Source organism: Xiphias gladius, chromosome 20 (genome assembly GCF_016859285.1).
Source record: "Xiphias gladius isolate SHS-SW01 ecotype Sanya breed wild chromosome 20, ASM1685928v1, whole genome shotgun sequence".
Lineage (NCBI taxonomy): Eukaryota > Metazoa > Chordata > Actinopteri > Istiophoriformes > Xiphiidae > Xiphias > Xiphias gladius.
In genome coordinates, this window is record NC_053419.1 from 23,114,675 (window position 1) to 23,136,654 (window position 21,980).

At 41.4% G+C, this 21,980-nt stretch overlaps 2 protein-coding genes across 2 annotated transcripts; one reads left to right on the plus strand and one right to left on the minus strand.

Moving 5' to 3' along the window:
• Positions 1 to 1,070: 1,070 nt before the first annotated feature.
• On the plus strand, positions 1,071 to 11,162 carry ckmt2a (creatine kinase, mitochondrial 2a (sarcomeric)). Its single transcript, XM_040157098.1, has 10 exons — positions 1,071 to 1,175; positions 3,613 to 3,802; positions 5,110 to 5,308; positions 5,543 to 5,638; positions 5,730 to 5,951; positions 8,405 to 8,490; positions 8,913 to 9,036; positions 9,530 to 9,664; positions 10,503 to 10,628; positions 10,801 to 11,162. The coding sequence occupies exons 2-10, from the start codon at positions 3,654 to 3,656 to the stop codon at positions 10,915 to 10,917; spliced, it is 1,254 nt and encodes a 417-aa protein (XP_040013032.1). The 5' UTR covers positions 1,071 to 1,175; positions 3,613 to 3,653; the 3' UTR covers positions 10,918 to 11,162.
• Positions 11,163 to 12,708: 1,546 nt separating this feature from the next.
• On the minus strand, positions 12,709 to 20,101 carry LOC120805948 (ubiquitin-conjugating enzyme E2 L3-like). The gene is made up of 4 exons (XM_040156520.1): positions 19,971 to 20,101; positions 15,299 to 15,394; positions 14,690 to 14,876; positions 12,709 to 13,571 (listed from the first exon to the last, which is right to left on the minus strand). The coding sequence occupies exons 1-4, from the start codon at positions 19,995 to 19,997 to the stop codon at positions 13,417 to 13,419; spliced, it is 465 nt and encodes a 154-aa protein (XP_040012454.1). The 5' UTR covers positions 19,998 to 20,101; the 3' UTR covers positions 12,709 to 13,416.
• Between the last annotated feature and the right edge of the window lie 1,879 nt (positions 20,102 to 21,980).

Consider the following 21,980-nt stretch of genomic DNA (forward strand, 5'->3'; position numbering starts at 1 on the left):
TTCTTTCTTTTTTTTTTTGCTGTTGTATTTTTCCATTCATTTCTCTGTGTGATGCACAGATATTTACACAACACATCTTAAAAAAAAAAAAAAGCAAAAAAATCAATCAAATTGTTGTTTTTTGCTGTTACACAACAGGTTCATTTGGAAAAAAACTGCACAGCATTTTACACACACGAAAAACAAAATAAAAGTAAAAAACACAACCACACAGATGAAACAAAACCTCACACAGAAAACACAACCACACACAGAAAACACAACCACACACAGAAAACACAACCACACACAGAAAACACAACCACACACAGAAAACAAAACTAAACGCAGAAAACACAACCACACACAGAAAACACAACTAAACACAGAAAACACAACCACACACAGAAAACACAACTAAACACAGAAAACACAACCACACACAGAAAACACAACCACACACAGAAAACAGAATTGTGCAACAAATACAAATGACACTAGCAAATAGAGAAACGCTTCTAGTTGCACAGAACAAAATGCTCTATTTTTCTCCATCTTGTGTGGCCAGTTTCATGAGTTTTTAATGTTTTGTTTTTATTTTGTTTGTACCTCAGTTCCACTTTATCGCTTTTCCTCTATTTGGTTTTCGTTCACTGCATTTGGTTTTTCTCTGTTTGCAGAACTTTTCGTTATCAGTCATGTGCTGTCAAATTGGTGAAAATGTTTTCCTCGTTTATATTTGCATGTGTTTTCTGACGTTGCAGTGTGCAGAGCACACAGGGACACTGGAGAGAAAAGGGTCAAGGACTGTAAGAATCGGGGCAGCGGGAGGAGACCGTGTGTGTGTGTGTGTGTGTGTGTGTGTGTGTGTGTGTGTGTGTGTGTGTGTGTGTGTGTGTGTGTGTGTGTGTGTATGTGAGAGAGTGTGTGTGTGTGAGAGTGGCTGCAGTTGGAAATATCAAGGTCAAATGGAAAGTGATATCGGACCCTCGGTGGTCATGGCTCAACACGAGAGGTCTGGACCGTTGTAGCTCACGTTGGTGGCCTTCAATTGGTTTATAACGGCGAGTCTCTGAACTTATGATTGGCCTCCAGTTTGTAATCCCGTGTGAGGGGGTGGAGCGCCCTGTGAGGAGAGGGTGAAAAGCTCTTTAACAAGAGAACTTCAGCAGGAAGGCAGAGCAGCTTTTCTACAGGTACTGTACCCTCTTTTCTTATTTCTCTTGCAGGAAGCCTTAATTAGCTTCTAGTACTTTCTCATACATTTCAAAGTGTTTGTTAAAACCATTTGTAGAGAATGTTTTAAAGAAGATTTAGGCTATATTGCTATATTTTATACCACGTTTGTGCACGCTTTTGATGTTTATAGTTAATCTGAGGGGGTCTACCAGTGAGTGAGTGTTTCAAAAGTCAAAATGTTTAAAGTCGGACAGCTAGAGGCACGTGATGATGACTTTATATATAGCTGAACAAATAAACCAAGGCCCAAAGAGAGGTTAGAAATAAAAGAAAGCATTGCAGTCAAACATCTCCGGTAGCAGCAGCCTTGGTTCGTCACATGAAAGTCATTTTGTCCGCATTTAATGTTTTTATTTTAAATACCTGAAGCGGCGTTAACTCGTCTGTGTCCTTTGGACAGGCCGAAGCCGGTCTTACGTCCTGCACTCCCTCAGAGTTAAAAGGTCACACAGGCCAGGGGAGGGGAGGCTGAGTCTGTAGTGGTTTTAGTTTAATCCTGACCCTAAGGCCATATGATCCACAGTGTCAATTAGCAGTAGAGGCTTTATAACCAGAGGACAGTGGTACCATGAAGCCAGGGATTTTGTATCTTGTCTAAACTTTTACTTTTTTCTAGAGATCTTTCTCTTCTTCCTTTGATCTAGCCTAATTTTCATCACTATCTCTGCTATTCTGTGTTTCTTTTCCTACCTCCTTCCCTGTTTCCATCCCTCGGTCCAGCTGACTTGGCCTCATGAGGGTCTGGTCTTGTGACCAATGTCACTGTGTTGTGAGCCAGAGACGGCTTTGGTCCTGGCACTGGATCCTGGCAGCACAGCCGCCCTCCTGTGATCTATAAATAATATTACCATTGACCTAAAGAGTCCGCAGTCCTCAACCGCCACGGCAGTGGGATGAATACAGTGGATAAAAATCCTGTGAATTACTGGGTGAATGTTTTACTCCTCAGTTATTACTTCAGTGTAGTGCAGGAGACTGACTGGCCATGTTTCACCTCTGACCAGGATTAACAAGACAAACGTTGTCCTTACAGCTTCCCTCTATATTAAGACACAGTTGCATCGTCTCTGCCCACTCTCTGTGAAGGACAAGCTCCAAAAAAATTACCTCCCAGTAACAACGGTTTCATTAAACCTAATCAAAGTATTAAAGATAACATTTTAAATCAATTTTGATGGACTTAACTGGCAACTGCAACCTTATTTCCAACTGCGCATGAGATCTGTCTCAAGCCCCACCTTTCCTTTCATCCTGAGTTTAAGACAGATTTCTTAGGGTAATTGCTCATTACTGAAGCATTACATGTTCATATGAAATGTGCCATTCTGTAGGTGAGAGTCTGGGATAATGCTAAGAGGCTAAGAGGCTAAGAGCATCTGCCAAGGCCCCGTCTAATCTGATCTTGTTACTGTACTGAACAAAAACCAGCGGGGGGGGGGTCGTCAAAGCATCGGGTGTGAGTCGGTGTATGTCCACAGAGACTTGCGCCCGAGGACTTGAACGTCTGCAGCAGTTAGATTTGTTGGAAAAGGGCTCCGCTCTTTGAGGCGGCTCTCAGGGAATCAGACCAGCATCAAGGATTCTGTTGGAAGGTCTAATTCAGCCTTAATAATCACACGCAACATGAATCAACAATACCATGAAATAGGCGAAGGTTGGGGTGGTGGAAGGAGCTGCGGCAAAAAAAGGCTGTTGGGATTGGCGCATCTGCAGATCAAAGGCCTGGTCACACCAGAAAGTAGTGCAACAAAATTTATTTGCGCGTCTTTGTGAAACATCGGGTCTTAGAAGCTCGCTGACCTGGGGACTACTCGCGGCGCTAACCGGGCAGGAACATGTTAGTAGCACCCAGCACCCAGCAGTCTACTCCCATTTGGCTCTCCTTTTTAGTCTTTCTGGCGCTCCGTTCCCTCAAAGGTCAGCATGGTCCTGACAGTTGTCTATTGGTCAGCGGCACACATTTGCCGCTCAAGGTTCACCAAAGTTGAACTTGACGTGAAATATTCACATAGATTTCCACTGAAATGACTTTATTTTGCTGCGACCTTTTGCTGTTTTTAAATGCTGGTGTGACAGGGCCACAGTAGTGAAGGGTGTCACGTTCTAATGGCGGTGCTGTACACCTGCGGGAATACGACCGGACGAGACTAGTCGGCCGGTAGCCATGCGCCGGTCTGACCAGTGATTGTGAAGCATGAATGAAACAGCTGATGCCAAATCTGCTACTGTAACTGCTCGGCCTGAGCTAACGCTATCCTCCAGTGTGTTTTCCTTGTACTGTACGTGTCATATTTCAAACTCAGGTTGAAGATTTTTATCGGCGCACTGAGTCTCAGACCCCGAGCAGCGTGGACCAAACTTTGCGTCTCTTTCTGTCATTTGTTTTTCCTCCAGCTCATTCGCTACTGACGGAGAGTTACCCAACGAGCAGGAAGATGGCGAGCTCTTTCACGCGTCTGATCTCTGGCCGCAACAAGGCCGTGCTGCTGGCCAGCTTGGGCGCGGGAACGATGGCGACCGGCTTCTTGTTGAGCGAAAACAGCTCTCTGGCTGCTGAGGCGAAGAAGAAGCTTTATCCTCCCAGGTGAGACGGCGTAACATGAACAGCGTATGATTGGTTATATTCCATGAGGAATCAGATCAAGATGAGGACCCTGCAAAAAGGGGTCCATTCCCAATGTTTACTGTGAGTGCAGTGGATGGGTGACCTTAATGAGTCTGTGAATAGTCCAAGCTCTATAATTATCTGCCTCGACAACACAGAAACTGACTACGTGCTTCACATCACTTGCACATTTCAGAAGAATGGCTCATTGCTTTGTTCTGCCACGAGACAAGCAGCTGAGGGGTGACACCGGTAGAAAAGCTCGGAGGGTTTATGAACTCATTTATGTGTTTAAAAGAGAGAGTGTCCCACGAAAACCGCATAGCATCGGTACACACATTCTGAGGGTCAGTGTGACCGTGTGGATTGCGTCGACGCACTGCGAGTGAATATCTGAGAGGACGAAGAGGTCAGAGCAGCTACAACGGGCAGCGTCCCGCAGTATCGCTGACGCTCTCAGGTTTCATCTTTTACCTTTGACTCACTCTCTCTCTCCCTCTCACTCTTGCACATACGCCCCCTCCCAATCCCCATGTTTCACTCCATATCATCTTGGTTTATATAATTTGATTAATTGCAATTTTTTTTTCTTTTTTCACGAATTTGCACCAGTAAAGTAGAACATCAACTCTGACAAGTCGTTCATCCTCCAGCTTGTGGCCCTGGTGTTGTAGATGAAGCCTGTGTTTTAAGACCTAAACTCTTTCAGTTCATATTGAAGGTCGTTTGTTGTAAAGTTGTGTTTTATCATATTGCTTCCATTTTTACCTGTTTGAAGTAAGTTAACAAACAGAAAACCTCAGGCAATGCTGTACAATTCCGTCATAGAACTGTAAGGTTGCTAACAATGATTATTTTTATTTTCAACAGGTCTCACAGTTATTTTCTTAAATAAACCCAAAATTGTTCAGTTTACTGTCACACGAAACTAAGAAAACTAGAAAATATTTGCATTTGAGAAGCTGGTAGCAGTGAAATTTTGGCATTTGTGATTTTAAAAAATGACGTTAATAAGTAATGAATAATCAAAACTGTTGCCCATTAACTATCTGGCAATCGACTAATGGATTTATCAACTAATGGTTTCAGCTTCGCAGTACTTGTTGGTTTCTGGGTGTCTGGGGAAATAATGAAACTGACATGTATAGTGGGAATCAATAGGGGCCCAGCAGCACATTTTTTTCCCCTGTTGTCACCACTAGTCGGCAGTGCAAGCATGATAATTAGACTAATAGAATAATCAGATTTCAAAGCTTAAAATCTTTCCAATACCTCCTCTCCTGTAGCTCTGATTTCCCTGACCTGAGGCACCACAACAACTGCATGGCCTCGGCTCTGACTCCAGCCATTTATGCCAGACTGAGGGACAAGGTCACCCCCAACAACTGGACCCTGGACCAGTCCATCCAAACTGGAGTCGACAACCCCGGGCACCCTTTCATCAAGACGGTGGGCTGTGTGGCTGGTGACGAGGAGAGCTATGAGGTAAGAGAGGTCAAGGGTCACAGTTTCCGTTTCCTAAAATTAAATAAATGGTTTGTACTTTGTTCAAGGGCGTTATTTACATTTAAGTGGAGCTTCAAAGTCAAATTTTGATCTTGGAAGTACCTTTTTTTTTCTTTTTTGAAGAACCTTTGACATTATTGTGCCCCCCCGCCCCCAAGCTCCCACTGCTGAAACCAAACCTACACCCTTGACTTTGTTTACCGTTCCCTGCAGGTGTTTGCTGACCTCTTTGACCCCGTCATCAAAGACAGGCACAACGGCTACGACCCCAGAACCATGAAACACCCCACTGACCTGGATGACTCCAAGGTCTCTACACCCCAACACCCCCGTCCCTTTGTTATCTCTCCATCCATACAGCTCCTACAAGTGGAACAACATTTTCTTTCCTCCCATGCAGATAACGCACGGCGTGTTTGATGACAATTACGTTCTTTCGTCCCGCGTCCGCACCGGCCGCAGTATCCGTGGGCTGAGCCTCCCCCCGGCCTGCTCGAGGGCCGAGCGTCGCGAGGTGGAGCGGGTGGTGGTGACGGCCCTGGCAGGCCTGAAGGGAGACCTGGCTGGACGTTATTACAGCCTGGGAGAAATGACGGATAAGGAGCAGCAGCAGCTCATTGACGTGAGTTTCATCTTGGCTTATACAGAGAAGCAAGAAAACCATGTATATCCCATATTCCTCTGACATTTTTGTTGATCGAGCAGCTTTTTGGTTTGAAAAGCCCAGTCAAATTTCTGTGATTCCACTGACCTATATCATAGCACATAGGTCAGTATATTCCATGCTGACCTACGGATTTTCATTGGCACTTTCAACTTAAAGGGCCAATGAAAATCCAGAGAATCTACATTTCAATAAACACGTGTTCAAGTGTTTCAATAAACACTTGAACAGAATAGGAAATTGGGATTTTAAGATGTAATATTATTCAGTTAAAAGTTGACTTACTGACTCGATCTTGTATACACAGTCTGCACTGTTTATGAGTTTGACTTATTTTGAATATATTTTTGAAACTTTCTTAATAAGCCCTCACTAAGACGGATTGTATGTTTGTATACATTACTATTAACACGATGGTCTTACTGATTCTGAGGACATCTAGCCATCATTTCCAGTTCTTCCAAAGTTTGGAATCGCAAGACAATGACGGGTAAATCATTGTTTAAGTCTGGCCTTGGATGATGGATTACCACATTTATGCCAGAACCTGAAACACAAAGGTGTATACCAAAGTTTAACTAAACTAGCTGGAATCTGTAATACCATGATTGTTCTTGTAATCTCAAAGTTCATCCGTGGTCTGCGTGTGACATGGACTTAAAGGGGCACTCCACCAATTCTGCACATGAATATCAGTTTATTTGCAATAGGGACTAGTCTGACATTTTGAAAAATATGCTTATTCAGTTTCTTGCTGAGAGTGAGATTGTTCCGAGTCTCATGTCTGTCCTGTAAACATACGGCCTCCCGCCACCAGCCTTGTACTTTAGCTTAGCATAAAGACTGGAACCAGGGGGAAACTGCTAGCCTGGCTCTGTCCAAATGTAGCAAAATCCACCTACCAGCACCTCCAAATTTTGATTTGTTAACTATATACCATACAAAACCTTTGGCGTAAAAATGACAAATTGGGGTTTTATATGCAGGACTATTTCCTACACGTCTCCAGTCTATGTGCTAAGCTAAGCTAACCTGCTGCTGGCTGTAGCTTCATATTTAAGGGACATAGATGAGCTTGGTATCAATCTACCCATCTAACTCTGCTAGAAAAACCAAATGAGTGTGTGTGTGACCGAATTTGGACACTTCAAATTTATAGCAGGAAGCCTTCATTACAAAAACCGGGGTTTGGAGTTCGCAAGATGTGGGCGTTTATGAGAACTGTGGGAACCAACAGTTTTGGAGATTGACCCATGCTGAGGACTAAACGTCATGATATGAACGATACAAGCCTTTTTTTCTCTCTCTTTTTCACCTAAAGTCATGATATCTTGCATATGTCGCATCATTTTTGACTATTCAAAGTCCAAAAGCTTTATTGAAGTGCAGTTCTACATTGCTGGCGTACCTCTCTTAGAACGTATGAAGTTTTAGGCCAGAATAGAAGCATGTAGTGCAGTTGTTGTATATAGATATGTCTCGATCGGTCCCAGAGGTAATGTGGGCTCACTTTTATTGACCTTTCTGCTCTGACCATTTTCACGCTGCACCACATAAGGATCACTTCCTGTTTGACAAGCCCGTGTCTCCATTACTCACTTCGGCCTTCATGGCCCGAGACTGGCCTGACTCCAGGGGGATCTGGTAAGGCCGACACCGTTCTGTGAAAGTAAAAAAGGGGAAATGCAGTTCAATGCATTTCTGTCTTGAAAGACCAACATATTTGACCCACACCCTTTCCTGTTCCAGAGTCCCGATCTGTGAAGTCATCCCATTTATTCTGTTCTTTTCCTCCCCACAGTAGGTGGAGGTTACAGTTTTTTTCCAGTGGCGGAAGAAGCACTCGGATCCTTTATTTGAGGAAAAGTAGCTCTGCCACGTTGTTAAATTACTCAGTTACGAGCAAAAGTCTTGCATTCAAAATTCAACTTAAGTAAGAATTTTAAAATCATATGTGAACAAGATGACCTGCAGGTTAGTATTTTATAAAACAAGATCAACAATACAAATTTTTTCAGGTCCTGACCTCATGTACGTCCAGGCAGAGCTTTGCACAACTCTAACCTGAGCCGGTCCAATCAGTCACGTAACTGCAAACACCTGTGCAGGTGTTCAGGGCCTTTACTCCCTAATAATCCATCACATTTCATAAACTGAACGTATGTTTTGTTTGTAAAATCAAAGTAATTATAGTTTCCAGATAAATACAATGGAGTAAAAAGTACAGTATTTCCCTCTGAAATGTGGAAGTATAGAAGTATAAAGTACCATAGATCGGAAACATTCAAGTAAAATACAAGTACCTAAAACTGTACTTGAGTAAATGTACTTTGTTACTTTCCACCACTGATTTCTTCTCCTCCTCTGTAACATCCCCTACCTCTGTCTTCTGCGCCCCTCCCACCCTTTAGGACCACTTCTTGTTTGACAAGCCTGTCTCTCCGTTGTTGACATGCGCCTTTATGGCCCGAGACTGGCCGGACGCCAGGGGCATCTGGTAGGGTCTATTCAGCTCTCCTGCATGTCTGCTGTGTGACCATTTAGGCTCCGACCTCCACACGCTGATCCATGCGGGTGATGCATTTAATTTTTAGATACCTTTCTGCTTCACGTGAAGCTCAACAGAAGCATTCAGTTGTTGTTTCTTTGACGCACGTTGGCGGAAAAAAAAAAGCTTCCTGGCGGCTAAACCAACAGGAAACTTGCTTTGTTTGTGTGTGTGCGTGTGTTGTTGTCTGTTACAAATGCATGTGTCCCTCACAACACTGTTGCACATGTTAATTCTACACAGACAAGCGGCATGAATATCAAAATGTCTACGAAATCAGGTCCTCCGTGACCGTGAGTCATCTCCGGTAATGAAAGCGGGGTTTTACCTGGAGAGCTCTTTATTTAGTTCCTTTAGCTGGTTCTCCTCAGGCACAACAATGAGAAGACCTTCCTGATCTGGGTGAACGAGGAGGACCACACCAGAGTCATCTCCATGGAGAAGGGCGGCAACATGAAGAGAGTGTTTGAGAGATTCTGCAGGGGACTCAAACAGGTAGAGTGGCGTCTGAGAAGCACAAACATGAGCAGAGCCAGTGGTGATGCTAGTGGTGTGGCTCTCTGGATCCAATACTTTGTTCCAGACTGAAATATCTCAACAACTATGGGAAGAATTGCCATGAAGTTTAGTACAGACATCCACGTTCCCTTCAGGATAAACTGTAGAAACTCTGACCTTTCATGTAGCGCCATTAGCAGGTCAAAATTTCGACTTGTCCAGTACCTTTACTCATCAACAGATCACCTTGCTGACGTTAGCATTTAGCTCAAACCCCTGCTGTGCTAGAACGGCTGTAGACGCTTGGTCCTTTTATTAAAGGTACACTGGTATGTAAAATAAGATCTGGGAGAATTTGTTTGTTTCTTTTGTTTTGTTTTTTTTTTTCCTGAAAAAAAAATCAAATTCACCAAATTTTTGGAAGCATAGTTTTCACATCGACAATACGTAGCATGTGACTGGTGAACTCTCTGCATATCGTATCCAATAGGTGGAGCATCTGATCCAGGAGAGAGGCTGGGAATTCATGTGGAATGAGCATCTGGGCTACATCCTCACGTGTCCCTCCAACCTGGGCACCGGCCTCAGGGCGGGCGTGCACGTACGCCTGCCAAAGCTCAGCAAGGTACCACGCACGTTCAGACTTACTAACGATTCTGTCCCAGTCCTTAACAATATAATGGTTACAACTCTATGGGAACACACGCAGGTACAACTTTAACCAAGCTGACAAGAACAGTCTCACTGCGGTCCGTTTCATATCGCACGATCTTCCTCAGCAGATGCTGTTCGCTCGTTTCTCATGGAACTGTAGATGATCAAATTTCCATTTTTCTGAAAAATTTAAAGCATAAGTTTGGTGATATTCTATATTTTGTATCATCAGTAAATCCCATTAAAAGATTAAAGCCAACGATGATGTCTCTTCTTCCTCTGAGCTCAGAGCTCCATTGTGTCCAGAAACACTTAAAAACACATCAGTGAATCACACTCTTGCCCTGGGTGACATGTTCCTCCATCACCATGAACACACACACACTTTAATTTAATCTGACTCAGTCCCACACACACACACACACACACCATCCTGCTGCCCCCAAACACTCACCGGAGCACCAAATCTGGATTAATCCGCCACTGAAAATAGTCCCCAACAAATGCACCGTTTCCTCCTGTTTGTTTGTTTGAAAACTACACCAGCCTTCTCCTCTAAATTAAACCTGCTGAGGAAGATCATGTGATATAACTGAAAGCTCCTGAATGGACCCTGTGATGAGATTGTTTTGTCAGCTACTGTTTCCAAGGTCAAGAATGAACTTTAAATCTCAGCTTCCGCCCAAAACCAGATACAAAAATGTAAACTTTTCCCTTTCTACTCTTGGAAATCAGTGTTTTGTTTTTTTGTTGTTGTTTTTATCTACTGTATTTGCACCATGTTACAAATGATTGAAAACACTCTGCAGGACCCACGTTTCTCCAAAATCCTCGACAACCTGCGGCTGCAGAAAAGGGGCACAGGAGGTGTGGACACGGCCGCTACTGGAGACGTCTTTGACATTTCCAACAACGACCGTCTGGGCAAATCGGAGGTGAGGATCAATCAATCAATCAATTCTATGGCCTTTCAAGAAGTGTTTTGTTTTGTTTATTTGTTCGTGTAAATGATGAACTTCCTCCCGTCATTTCAACTTTCACGCTCACAAGCAGCCAATCTGAGTCACCGTTTCCCGGCAGAGATGAACTCTTGTGTGGTTTTTTCAGGTGGAGCTGGTCCAGCTGGTGATCGATGGGGTCAACTACCTGATTGAGTGTGAGAAGAAGTTGGAGAAAGGCCAGGACATCAAGGTCCCGGCCCCCATCGCTCACTTTAGGAAGTAAACGCTGGACTCCACACGCATCCAGTGTAAGCGGGAGGTCAGCTCTCTGCCCGGCGCTCCCTCCCAAACTGAGCCTGCGGAGAAACCTCGGCGCGACGTCCGTCCACTGCTACAGAGGAGGTTGTTTGTTGCAGACCTTTAGGGTAGCCTAATCTTAGACATCATCTGCTGTTAGGGGACAATTCTACCTCAAGTTAAGGTCTTCACTGTAACCCTGACTTCAATAAAGTCAACAATATTCGACAACTTGACTTTTCCTTCTCACGTCACCCTGTCTCACAAATCCCCCTTCATTCACATGACCCGACTCACTTTACCTCTGATCTTGTGTTAAATGTTTGCCTGCCGGCGTTTTTAAAGTGGAGATTATTGCTTTTATAGAAAAACTTGGTAACACTTTCTCATACATCCCTCGACACGCAGTACAGTTTCCTTGCATGAATCAGGCATCAGTTAAATACTTACCGGTTCCTACCGGCACTTAAATGTAGGTACAGTGGAAGAAAAGAAAAACTGTGGTGAACAAAGGAGTAGAAAACTGGGCATTTTAGAGGAAATCTCTAGAGACATAAATTATACGCCAAGCATTTTTGTAAATACTGGGTATCTACAGGGTACAGTGGTGAAATTATACAGGTAGCTACACCCACGCTCCAGGGATGTATTGTCATGTCACCTGCGTCATTGTAGGATTTGGAGTAAGGACAAGTCGAAAAATGGGCCTGGGCTTAAAGAGTTAGCCCCTCGTGAGACAGGTCGGCCCGGCACCGCGGCAGCGCTGGAGTGGAAAACGAACGCACCTTTTGGTCGAGCGCACGGCCCTACCCTTTAACCACACAAGAAGAACAAGGTTAGACTGTGAAAGTGTGAAACTTCGCCCTGTGAGGACCCAGTGTTTACAAAAATACCTGCGGTTTATGTCTCCCCTCTGCTACAGTGAAGTAAACTGAAGTGTCAGTGGGAAGCAGCGTGCAGGCCTTTCAGTGGCACCGGTTTCACGCAGCAGAATGACGCCCTTAATCGGGGACAGGGAGTTTTCCCGACCCTCCTTTCGCTTTCATTTCTCACTCATCCGCTACTTAACCCAGCTGCGATCCAACTACAACAGCGCGATTCTCCGATGTGTTTCTGACTCAGTCCCCCTTATTACACTTTGTCACTTTCGAGGGCTCCGTCATTTCATTTCTTCCTTCTCGTACTGAAATCTCATAAATGAAGAGAAAAAAAAACAAAAAAACCCCCCACCACTCACCGCTCCAAAATCTCCCGCGAGTTTTCGGCGGGACTGGGACCGGGACAAGGACCGGGACAAGGACCGGGACAGTGAAGGCCGTAACACGCGCTTCACATGATTCACATACCTATCAAACCGCTTCTCGAGCTCCAACGCCCTGTATGGAAGCATCAGCGCTTGTATTTCTCCTCTACTCGGGCTTCTTCTTTTATTCGTCGTGGTTCATAGGACGGATTCAGTAGATGTATCATCCACATATAATAGACGACGATACAGGTTTGATTGAGCATCCGTCACGGATGACCTTCCGCCCCCCCCACCCGCAGCTGGATGTGTCGCCTTATACACTGGGATGTGTTAATGGCGTGTGTTAGGAAAAAAAAAACCCAACAAAAGTAATTTCACACAATTCAAGGACAAAAGAAACTGTGGGGTGGCTGCGGGGCAACGTCTGACATCCAGTAGGTAGGTCATCGGAACAAAACCGTCCAAATCCACACCTGCGTGAAAGTTAAAATAATGCTCGCTGACAATATGCACTTTCCTGGGAGGCCAACAGAGGTGGAAGGATTTTAATTATTAGGGATTTTTTTTTTTCTCCAACATCTCAAAATACAAAGACATTTCAAAGGATGCATGAATGTTGTTGCATTATCATAAATTTCTGTTTACATGTGGAATTCTGAGTCAATAAACTTTTTTCATGTACTGCAACAGGTAATTTCACAGAGTACAGTGCATCTTTAGGGAAAAAAAGAAACAAAAGGAAAATAAAGGAGAGAGACAACAGATATAAACAACAGCATTTGATGCTGTGCAATCTTAACAAAAAATCTGTAAACAGGTCTGCATAAGCTAATGATTAATCTGAGAAAACATTCAACATTTAAGTAAGCAGAACAGCACTTTTATTTTTTTCTGACATTTTACTTTCCAGGATGCCACCTCTGACAATTTTCTTATTTTTTTCTAAAAAGAAATCAGTAGAAAGAAGTCATTGACAAACCAAAAGGTGACACCTAGAGGCCGGAGCCTGTCTATTCACCAAAAAGTCCTGCTTTTTTTTTTTTTCTTTTCTTTTTTTGGCAAAGTGAAACAGAAACACAAGCCTCTATTAAGGAGTGATTGGAGAGTGCTAAAACAATGCAGGTACGCGAGAACAGGGTATCTCTGTGTGGTTTGGAGATAAGAACAGAGAGTCAGGGTGAGCTCTTTCAACAGGAAACAGAAAGGAGGCCAACAGCCGTGAGTGTCAGTGTTGTGTCGTCAGTCCACAGGTCGCTTTTCACTGTGTTTCTTTGTGAACTCCTCGGCATTCTTCATGAATTTTGCGCGGTCTTTAGTGTATTCCTCTGCCAGGTCTGCCCTCAGTGGGTGCTCGGGCTGAGGGATGTTCACCAGAGCAATGAGACACTGAATCACTGGAGGAGACAGGGAATAAGAATATGTGTGATTTATGCACAAAAGTCACCGTTTTCATATTTGTCGAACTTTACACAACTAAAAGTCCAGTATTCCCTCTCTTTTTATCCCGGTTTTTGGTCTCCACCAGCTCCTGAGGGAAACCTCTGGCTCTTTGGCTGCTAAATGCTCTGCTGTGTTCACCAGCTGGTCTCTGACTGTGTCTGTCTGCTGCTTCCTGCTCAGCAAGAAGTGGACAGTGGCTTTTCACAGCTGTTTCTCTGAAAACAGCTGCCTGCTGCTGCTGCTGGAAACTATTTTTGGCCGATTAGCTTACACACTTGTCAGTGTATTTTCACTTTTAATGTGACAAGAGAAAAGGCTTTTATGATGAGGATGAATGGATGTGTTTGGCAAAAGTCTCTGGTAACCGCTGGGTTTTTTGGACTCTTAAGCTCCTGAAATCACGCTAATGTAGTATGAAATGATACTTGCCCTTGGAAGTGAATGCTGGGTTACTAGTGTGGCAGCAAATGACTAGTTTCTTTATCGATTAACCTACCGATTATTTTCTCGATTAATCAATTAGTTGCTTGGTCTGTAAAATGTCAGACAATACCCATCACAGTTTCCCAGGAGAACATCTTCAAGTGCCTTTTTTTCTTTTCCCAGCAAAAACACCCCTTTGGCAGCTTTTCTTCTCAAAAGCACCTGATGACAAATAGTGACTAACACTCTCCAAACTCTCAGTATATATCTTACTACAGCTCCATGTACGCAGCTTCAACAGGTGGAGAAACCAAAAGCTCCACAGGCCTGCCTTGTCTATTTATGGTCGATAAACTGTCTAGGGGAGGGGATTAGTTAAGAGTCAATGACAGAATGTAAATAGCTTGTACGCTAAAAGCTAGCATACTGAAAAGGTGAGAAAATACCAGCCATTACTTATAAAATTATACTAATTAATTAATTATAAAATGGGGTCTGATACACAAGAATCTTGGGGGTTATTACTTTAAGAGAGGCAAGATTAATGAGTGTCCTTGACAATCAACATCACACACACACACACACACACAGATCCGACAGTAGGAACGAAATGTGGCCATTCACAGAGGAGCCTACAGCTCTGCCTCACCTTGGCAGGTTCTTGTCGCTGGCTTCCAGTTCTCCACACTGATGATAGGCAGGCAGACCTGACCCTTCTCGTCAATGTTGGGGTGGTAGATTTTTGTCTTGAAGGTGATCTTGGGCGGCTTGAAGGGGTACTCGGCGGGGAAGATGATCTCAATCCGAAATGCTCCTTTGTCATATGGAGGACAGTCCTTGGAGAAAATAAGAATTTTTAGAATGAGGAGACAAAAAGAAGTTTTTTGATTAAGGTCCAACTGAATTCACATTTCATCAACCCTTTTTACGTTCAAAAATAATGCTTTTTTTTATTATTAAAAAGGAAGGAAAGAAGAAATGATCCTTTTCCTCTCAGCAGCTGGTGGGGTGTGCGATGTCTGTGTTTGATTGACAGCAGCTCTTCTCCGGCTGACTTCTCAAAGTTTCAAGCCGTCTCATTCTTAAATGTGCATTTGATTTTCAATCATAAAATATGAACTGGTTTCTGATTTCCACTCAAAGGAGAACACAGAACGTGCAATTAATGCTGTAGCGGTAAAAAACAAAACAAAACAAACAAACAATTCAGTCGGATTTGAACAACTCCAGGTTATTTGAGAATCAATTCAATACTTACAGGAACGATGAGCCCTTGCCAGGTCAAGATATTTGCTTCATCCACTTGAATGTTGCGGAAATGCTTCATCCCAGATTTGCGGATGTCATCAAGCTCCTAAAAGAAAACATTATGGATTTAAAATGGGATAAAATCCCGAGTCTACTGGGACCTCACTCGCTCATGGAGAATGTACTCTCAGTGGCCACTTTATTAGGTACACCTGTACAATCTAATGCAACTGTCCTGCCTTAACACTTACGTTTATGATACCTATAATCTTCTTCTTCTTTTCATAGACGTGTTATTTCAATTCTATGTTTTAGCACCTAGTGGTGGTGTTATACTGGACCGCTGTTTATTCAGGGATGTTTCTATTTTCCAGATTAAACGCGATTTTTATTATAGTGATCCGATATGGATTCTTAAAATCCCAAGATCGATCTTCGCATTTGTGCCTTTTCCCAGTAAACATGTACATCTGTGCTATATTACGTGTAGGCAGTGGGTCATGTTTTAACTGTTTGTATTTGCGGAAGAAAAAATATCCTTGCTCCACAGTTTCATAACTGGGAAAATGTGTTTAGAATTTAACCAATAATGTGCATTTTACAATTCTAATATTCAGGGTAACAACAGCGTTGCTCATTTGTTGAATGTAGAAGAAATTTAAACTCCCACAAGAAGCGCTTTATGCAACATTGGTATTTGATGTAACTGAATCTTCAAGAACCAAATCGATTCTGGACTTTGTGAATCAAAATCAAATTGAGCCGGGAGGTCAGTGCCGATATCCGGCCCTAATGCTGACAGCTTCAAATGTCTGGTTTTGTCCAACAACTGCCTAAAATCAGAAACTATTCACACTTGAAGCTGTAATTTTGCCATTTTTGCTTAACAATGACTTAAATGATTAATCAGTTATAAAAAATAGTTGTAGATTAATTTACTATCAACTGACTTAATCAGCTAATGGTTTTAGCTCCACATGCCTTTCAACTATTTGAAATATTTTCATTTTAATATATATTTGTTTTTACGGTGACAACGTGACTTCTGCCGAGGGAATATAGATGAAAAATACCCCTTTGGCAAGTTTTGGCAAATTTATGACAATGTTTATTGACTTGCACTGTCCCTGATGAATAAATAAAATTCATTAATTAATGAACAGCCATGACCAGTGATTTCTAACTTCAGCTGCTTATTGGTTAACTAGGAACTCTGGATAATAGCATCACAATATTCACAGAAAATGAGCTGTTGGCAGAAAAATAATATACAGCTCTTTTTATAATTTGTTAAACATTTTACTGATTTTTTCCAAGCAAAAATACCATATATTCACTGGTTCCGGCCTCTACAATGTAAATATCCGACACTTTTCTTGGTCTTACACGATAGAAAACTGAGTATCTTTGTGTTTTAGACCGTAAAACAAGCTATTTGAACGCGTCCCCTAAGGTATAACCGGTGTTTTTCATTATTGTCTGACAACTAAGACAAAATAATTAATACAAAAATAACCGTTACTTAATCAATAATAAAAATTACCATTGATTTGGAGTAGTTTCACTTGATAAAATAACTTCTGAGTGTAGCAACTAAGGCTGCAACTAACAATTATTTTCATAGTTGAAAAACCTGCCAATTATTTTCTCTTTCACTTTTTCTTTCATCGATTGCTCTCCTCTATTAATTGTAAAAATAGTGACATGTGTTGTCACACATAATTTTTTCTAATTTTTTGTTTTGTCAGACGGCTGATCTATAAGCCAAAGACTTTCAGTTTACTGTTGTAAAAAACAGAAAAAAGCACACTTTAAGCTCTCATCAGCAAATGTTTGGCATTTCTGCTTGAAAAATGACTTCAAACGATTATTAAGAGTTGCAGATTAATTTGCTGTTGATCGATTAATCGATTGCAGCCCCTGTCATTTTGCTGTGTTTTATAGATTACAGAAGCGCAACTGAGTTAGTACTAGTTTCTGATGTTGACTGAAAAGAATCTGGACCAACTGTTCTACTTCCTGTCAGCATAAACTTCAGTGTAATTTATCTCAATAGCAAAACTGGACTGTGAAGGGATTCAGGAAGTGGTTACAACATACTTCACTGATGTTCTCACATGGGGAATTCCTAAAACAGAGGCTTTGTTGTAACAAATCAAAATGAAATCCTGGTCTGTCACAGTGAAACCCCACAAGACCGGAGGACTGAGCAGCCACACAGAAAGTCATTCACTGTCCATTACACTCGAGTCAAAGAAGTTTTTAACCATTTACATTTATACGGGGGTGGGAAGTAACTAAATACATTTACTCAAGTATTTCCATTTTATGCTACTTTATACTTCAGGAAATATTGTACAGGAAATATTGTATTTTTTATTCCATTAAATTTATATCATCTTATAAAATCTTGTTCATCTTGTTAAAAATGAAACCCAGTGATCTCCAGTAACTCAGACCCCTCAGATTTATCTGGTGACCGTTTGGAGGGGCCCGACCCCCCGGTTGGGAACCACCGGACTAAACCATCGAACTATATAAAAAGTAATTAAAACCAGCTCCACCTGGAGCAGCAGAAACAGTACAATGCTGCTGAAAGCATTGATGCATCAGTGTTAACATCAATACATCAATTACAGGAGCGAAATGCGTAACTTTACTTTGTTACTTTAAGAGCATTTTACTGATAATACTTCTCTACTTCCAAGCAACATGTAAAGGCTGTAAAGAATTCACTAAAAAGTGGCTCGTGTAATGTATTAGTTATGATGTTTTTCCCCCATGAAATCAGTAAGATTAGGGACCTGAGTAAAAGTTACTTTAGGTAAATATTTGTTGTTTCGCTTTTTTGATTATTTTATTTATTGGTCATGATGCAGTTGTTTCAAGCTCACAGTTCCTGTCGGTTTTACCAAAGACTCACAGATCAGACTGGTCAACTGGTTTATGTTTCTGTAACAAGCTAACACGGTTGACACCTTCAGAATTGTAATAAAATGCGTTTTGTAACAACCTTTTCCAAGTGAACCCAAATTCTAAACCAATAAACAGGCAAATAACATATTTAGTTTTAATTTCTCTGTGAAAACAACTACAACAACTGCACCAAACAGACATTTAAAACTAGACCTTTCTTCAAATGTTAATGCATTGTTACTTTTTATTTCATGACCTTAAAACAATAGAAAAAAACAAAACAGTAATCGTACATAAGTTTGGGCACCCTACTAAGTCAGTACTTGGCAACACCACCTTTACCAGCTACCATAGAGGTGGAAATATTCTGCTTTGGGGTTGTGTGGCAGCCAGTGGCACAGGAGACACTGAACGGATAGAGGTAAGAACGGATTCCACTAAATAGGAGCAAATTCAACAAACCGAAAGTGAAAGTGAGTTACTAAATATTGACTTTGAAAAATTTTGGGCATGGCATAATTACTGTTTTTTGTTTTTTAAAGTCATGAAATAAAAGTAACAGTTCATTAACAGTTGAACAAAGGCTGATTTTTAATGTCTGTTTGCTGCAGGGGTTGCATTTACTTATTTTCACTTCATAAAATCAATAAAACGTGATATGCCCCGAGGTGTCCAAGTTTTTCGTATACAGCTGTAAGTATTTTTTCACTATTTTATGACATATCATGGAGTATATGACTGATTAAAAAAACCAAATGAAATTGACTGATTGGTTGATAATGAGTATAACTGTTAGTTACTAGGTACTGACTTAGTAGGATGCCAACACCTTTGCACATGCCTCAATTACTGTTTACTTTTTTTCCTATTTTTTAAGTTAGTGACAGTATATTTAACATTTGAAGACTTTTTTTTAATGTCTATTGGCTGCAGGGCTTGGATTTACTTCTTTTCAAATAAAAAGAAATCAAGAAAATATGTAATTTGCCCAAACTTTGTAACAACTATACGTATTTTTTTTTCCCATCAATTTAAAAAGACATTTCATTGACTACATGCTTAATCAGTAAAATAAAATCGTCTGACTATGGAATCGATGATGAAAATAATTGGTGTTTGCTGCCCTGATATTTAGTTTAAAAGATGTAAAAACTGTGAAAAGCAGCAAATTCTCACATTGGAGAAGCTGAAGAGAATATCTGGCATGTTATGCTAGAAGAATCACTACTAAACTAACGATTAATTTCCCCCTCGATCGACTAATCTTTTAATCGATTAATCCTTGCCGTTTGAATCGTGGTTTTTTTTTTTTTTTTTTTTTGGTGAGATAAATCGCCCAGCTGAGGTCTAACGTCACGCCCCAGCCCGAAAGTCTCCATGTTTTCGATACAGCTGCCGCCTTCAGACGGTGACAGCACGTAAAACGAGCGGATAGACTTTTCCCCCGACGCGGTATCTTAATCGGCTCCCCCCCGTCGAATGTACTGTCGAACGCCTCGGTGCCGTGTTTGACGGTTTTCCTGGCGGTGCTGAATCACGCCCCGCCGGCGGCTCAAACTAACTAACTAGTTACCTCTCAGTCACCGTCTGTCGGACGTCATTACCCTTTCATTTTGTCGGACACATGAACGCCGAACACTTGGGCATTTTCTCTCGGACGACGGGTCCGTAGCTACGCGTACACATCCGAAACAAGTTGTTTAAACCCTCTCAAAGTGGATTAAGTTGAATAATTTGGTTTAGTTATGTTTTTTTTTTGTTGTTACCTTGCCTAATCTCCTGGTCGAAGTCATTGTGGAACCGAGCTCGTCTTCTTCTTCTTCCTGTTTCTTTCCGTTCCTCCTGGGCTTCTTTTGATTTTGGTTTTAAATGGCTGACAACCGGCGTCCCGGCTCACTACCGACGCCTACCGGCCTGGAGTGAGTAGGTCAGAGTCGGAATTACAGGGCGGAGAGGCTGTGAGTTTGGTCTATTTGCACCGGTGGTGGAAGATACTTTACATTCAATAAAAAAAGTCACAATGAAAACCTGTTTACCTCAGTTGCCATTTAACCTAATGTTGCTACAGATTCAAAACGCATTCGTTTACTTAAAGAGTAATAAAAAAAATTCTATTTCTACAATTTCTACTCCACGAAATGAACTGATGTCTTTGAGGCAGTTAACAATATGGGGAGCTAGTGTACATGAACCCTTATATGGCACGAATGTCAGGTTTTGCCGGTCAGTTTTACAGCATTAAATAAAATAGAATGTAAGGAGAGTATATTCATAATGGTTTAATAATAACAGTTTCAAAATAGGCTGTATTTACAGAGTTGCGGGTTTATTTTGAATGTCACAGATGAAGTCGACACGCTCGCTTAAACGAAGACTGAGATGAGCTTGTGTCTCTAAGGTGTGGCCCAACTCAGACTACCTTTAAGAGCAGCCTTAAAACTCTACTATTCTCTGCTGCCCTCTAATGTTGTGTTTGTCAAATGTGCTTATTCATAAATTTCTCTTCCTCTGTAATGTCTCTTACTGTATTACATGTACAGTATATTTCCTTTTTTTTTTCAAATTGTCTTTGAAATCTGTTTTTTAAATACACAAAAATTGAAAATGCCTTAAGTGTATGACTTGTGCTATACTGTATAAGTAATTTTGCCTTTGTCTTTATAAGGGTGGTACCACACACTGGTACTGGGGACAGGAAAAAGGCACTGGTTGAGGAAGTATTCAGATCACTTCATTAAGTAAAAGCACCACTACATCACTGTGAAAATACTCCATCACCAGCAAAAAAATCATGCATTCAAAATCCCATTTAAGTGAAAGAACACAAGTATTATGAGCAAAATGTACTGGAACTCATTCTGTAGATAAATGTCCTTACTTTCTGTCAAAGTTACACTCAAATATACTGAGTTCGCTAAAATTAGAACTTGTATGATTGTTTATTGTGTAAATATTGAGTTCAGTTGTTTTCGTGTAGAGTATGAACTTGTCATTTTTGAAGATGTCTTGTATGTAGGATGTAGTCTGTGGTGCTGTTTAACTGTGTTGCCTCATACACAGAGGCGTTTTTGTCATTTAGCATACTCTCATTGATACAAATCAGTCAAAGTAAGTAGAAGCCGGCCTGTTAGTGCAGACATTGTATTTTACTTTATTGCACAAACTATATTTTTAATAACTGTCCCACATAGTGGTAGCAAAACTGGATAATGGTTTCAGGCAAACACCTTTCAAAACATCTTTCAAGCAATATTTCTGCAGCATTATATATTTAATTCAGTGATAGAAAAGACCGATGGAGTGATCAAGATAAACGGTGTCACAATTTTAAATAAACACTTATCTTCAGAATTTACATCTATGACGTTACATTATCTTAACTACAGTACACCCACAAACACACACACATATATATATGTATATATGCGTACATATATAGGTGTATATATGCGTACATATATATATATATATATATATATATATATATATATATATATATGTATATATCTATCTCATTCTACCACATCCCACAGGTGTTGTATTGGGTTCACATCTGGTGACTGGGGAGGTCACTGTAGTAGAAAAGGAAATGTGTGGGTACAGCTTCAACCTGCTGTCGTGCAAGGAAACCTAAAAAAAAAAAAAAAAATCTCAGAACTTGAAGTGGTATCTGCCAAAGACGGGGGTTCATTGGTAGGGATTTTTACACCTGCCATTAGTTTAAGGTCAAGCAATAAAAAGTAACAGTGCATTAATCTGAGGAAGAAATGCTCACT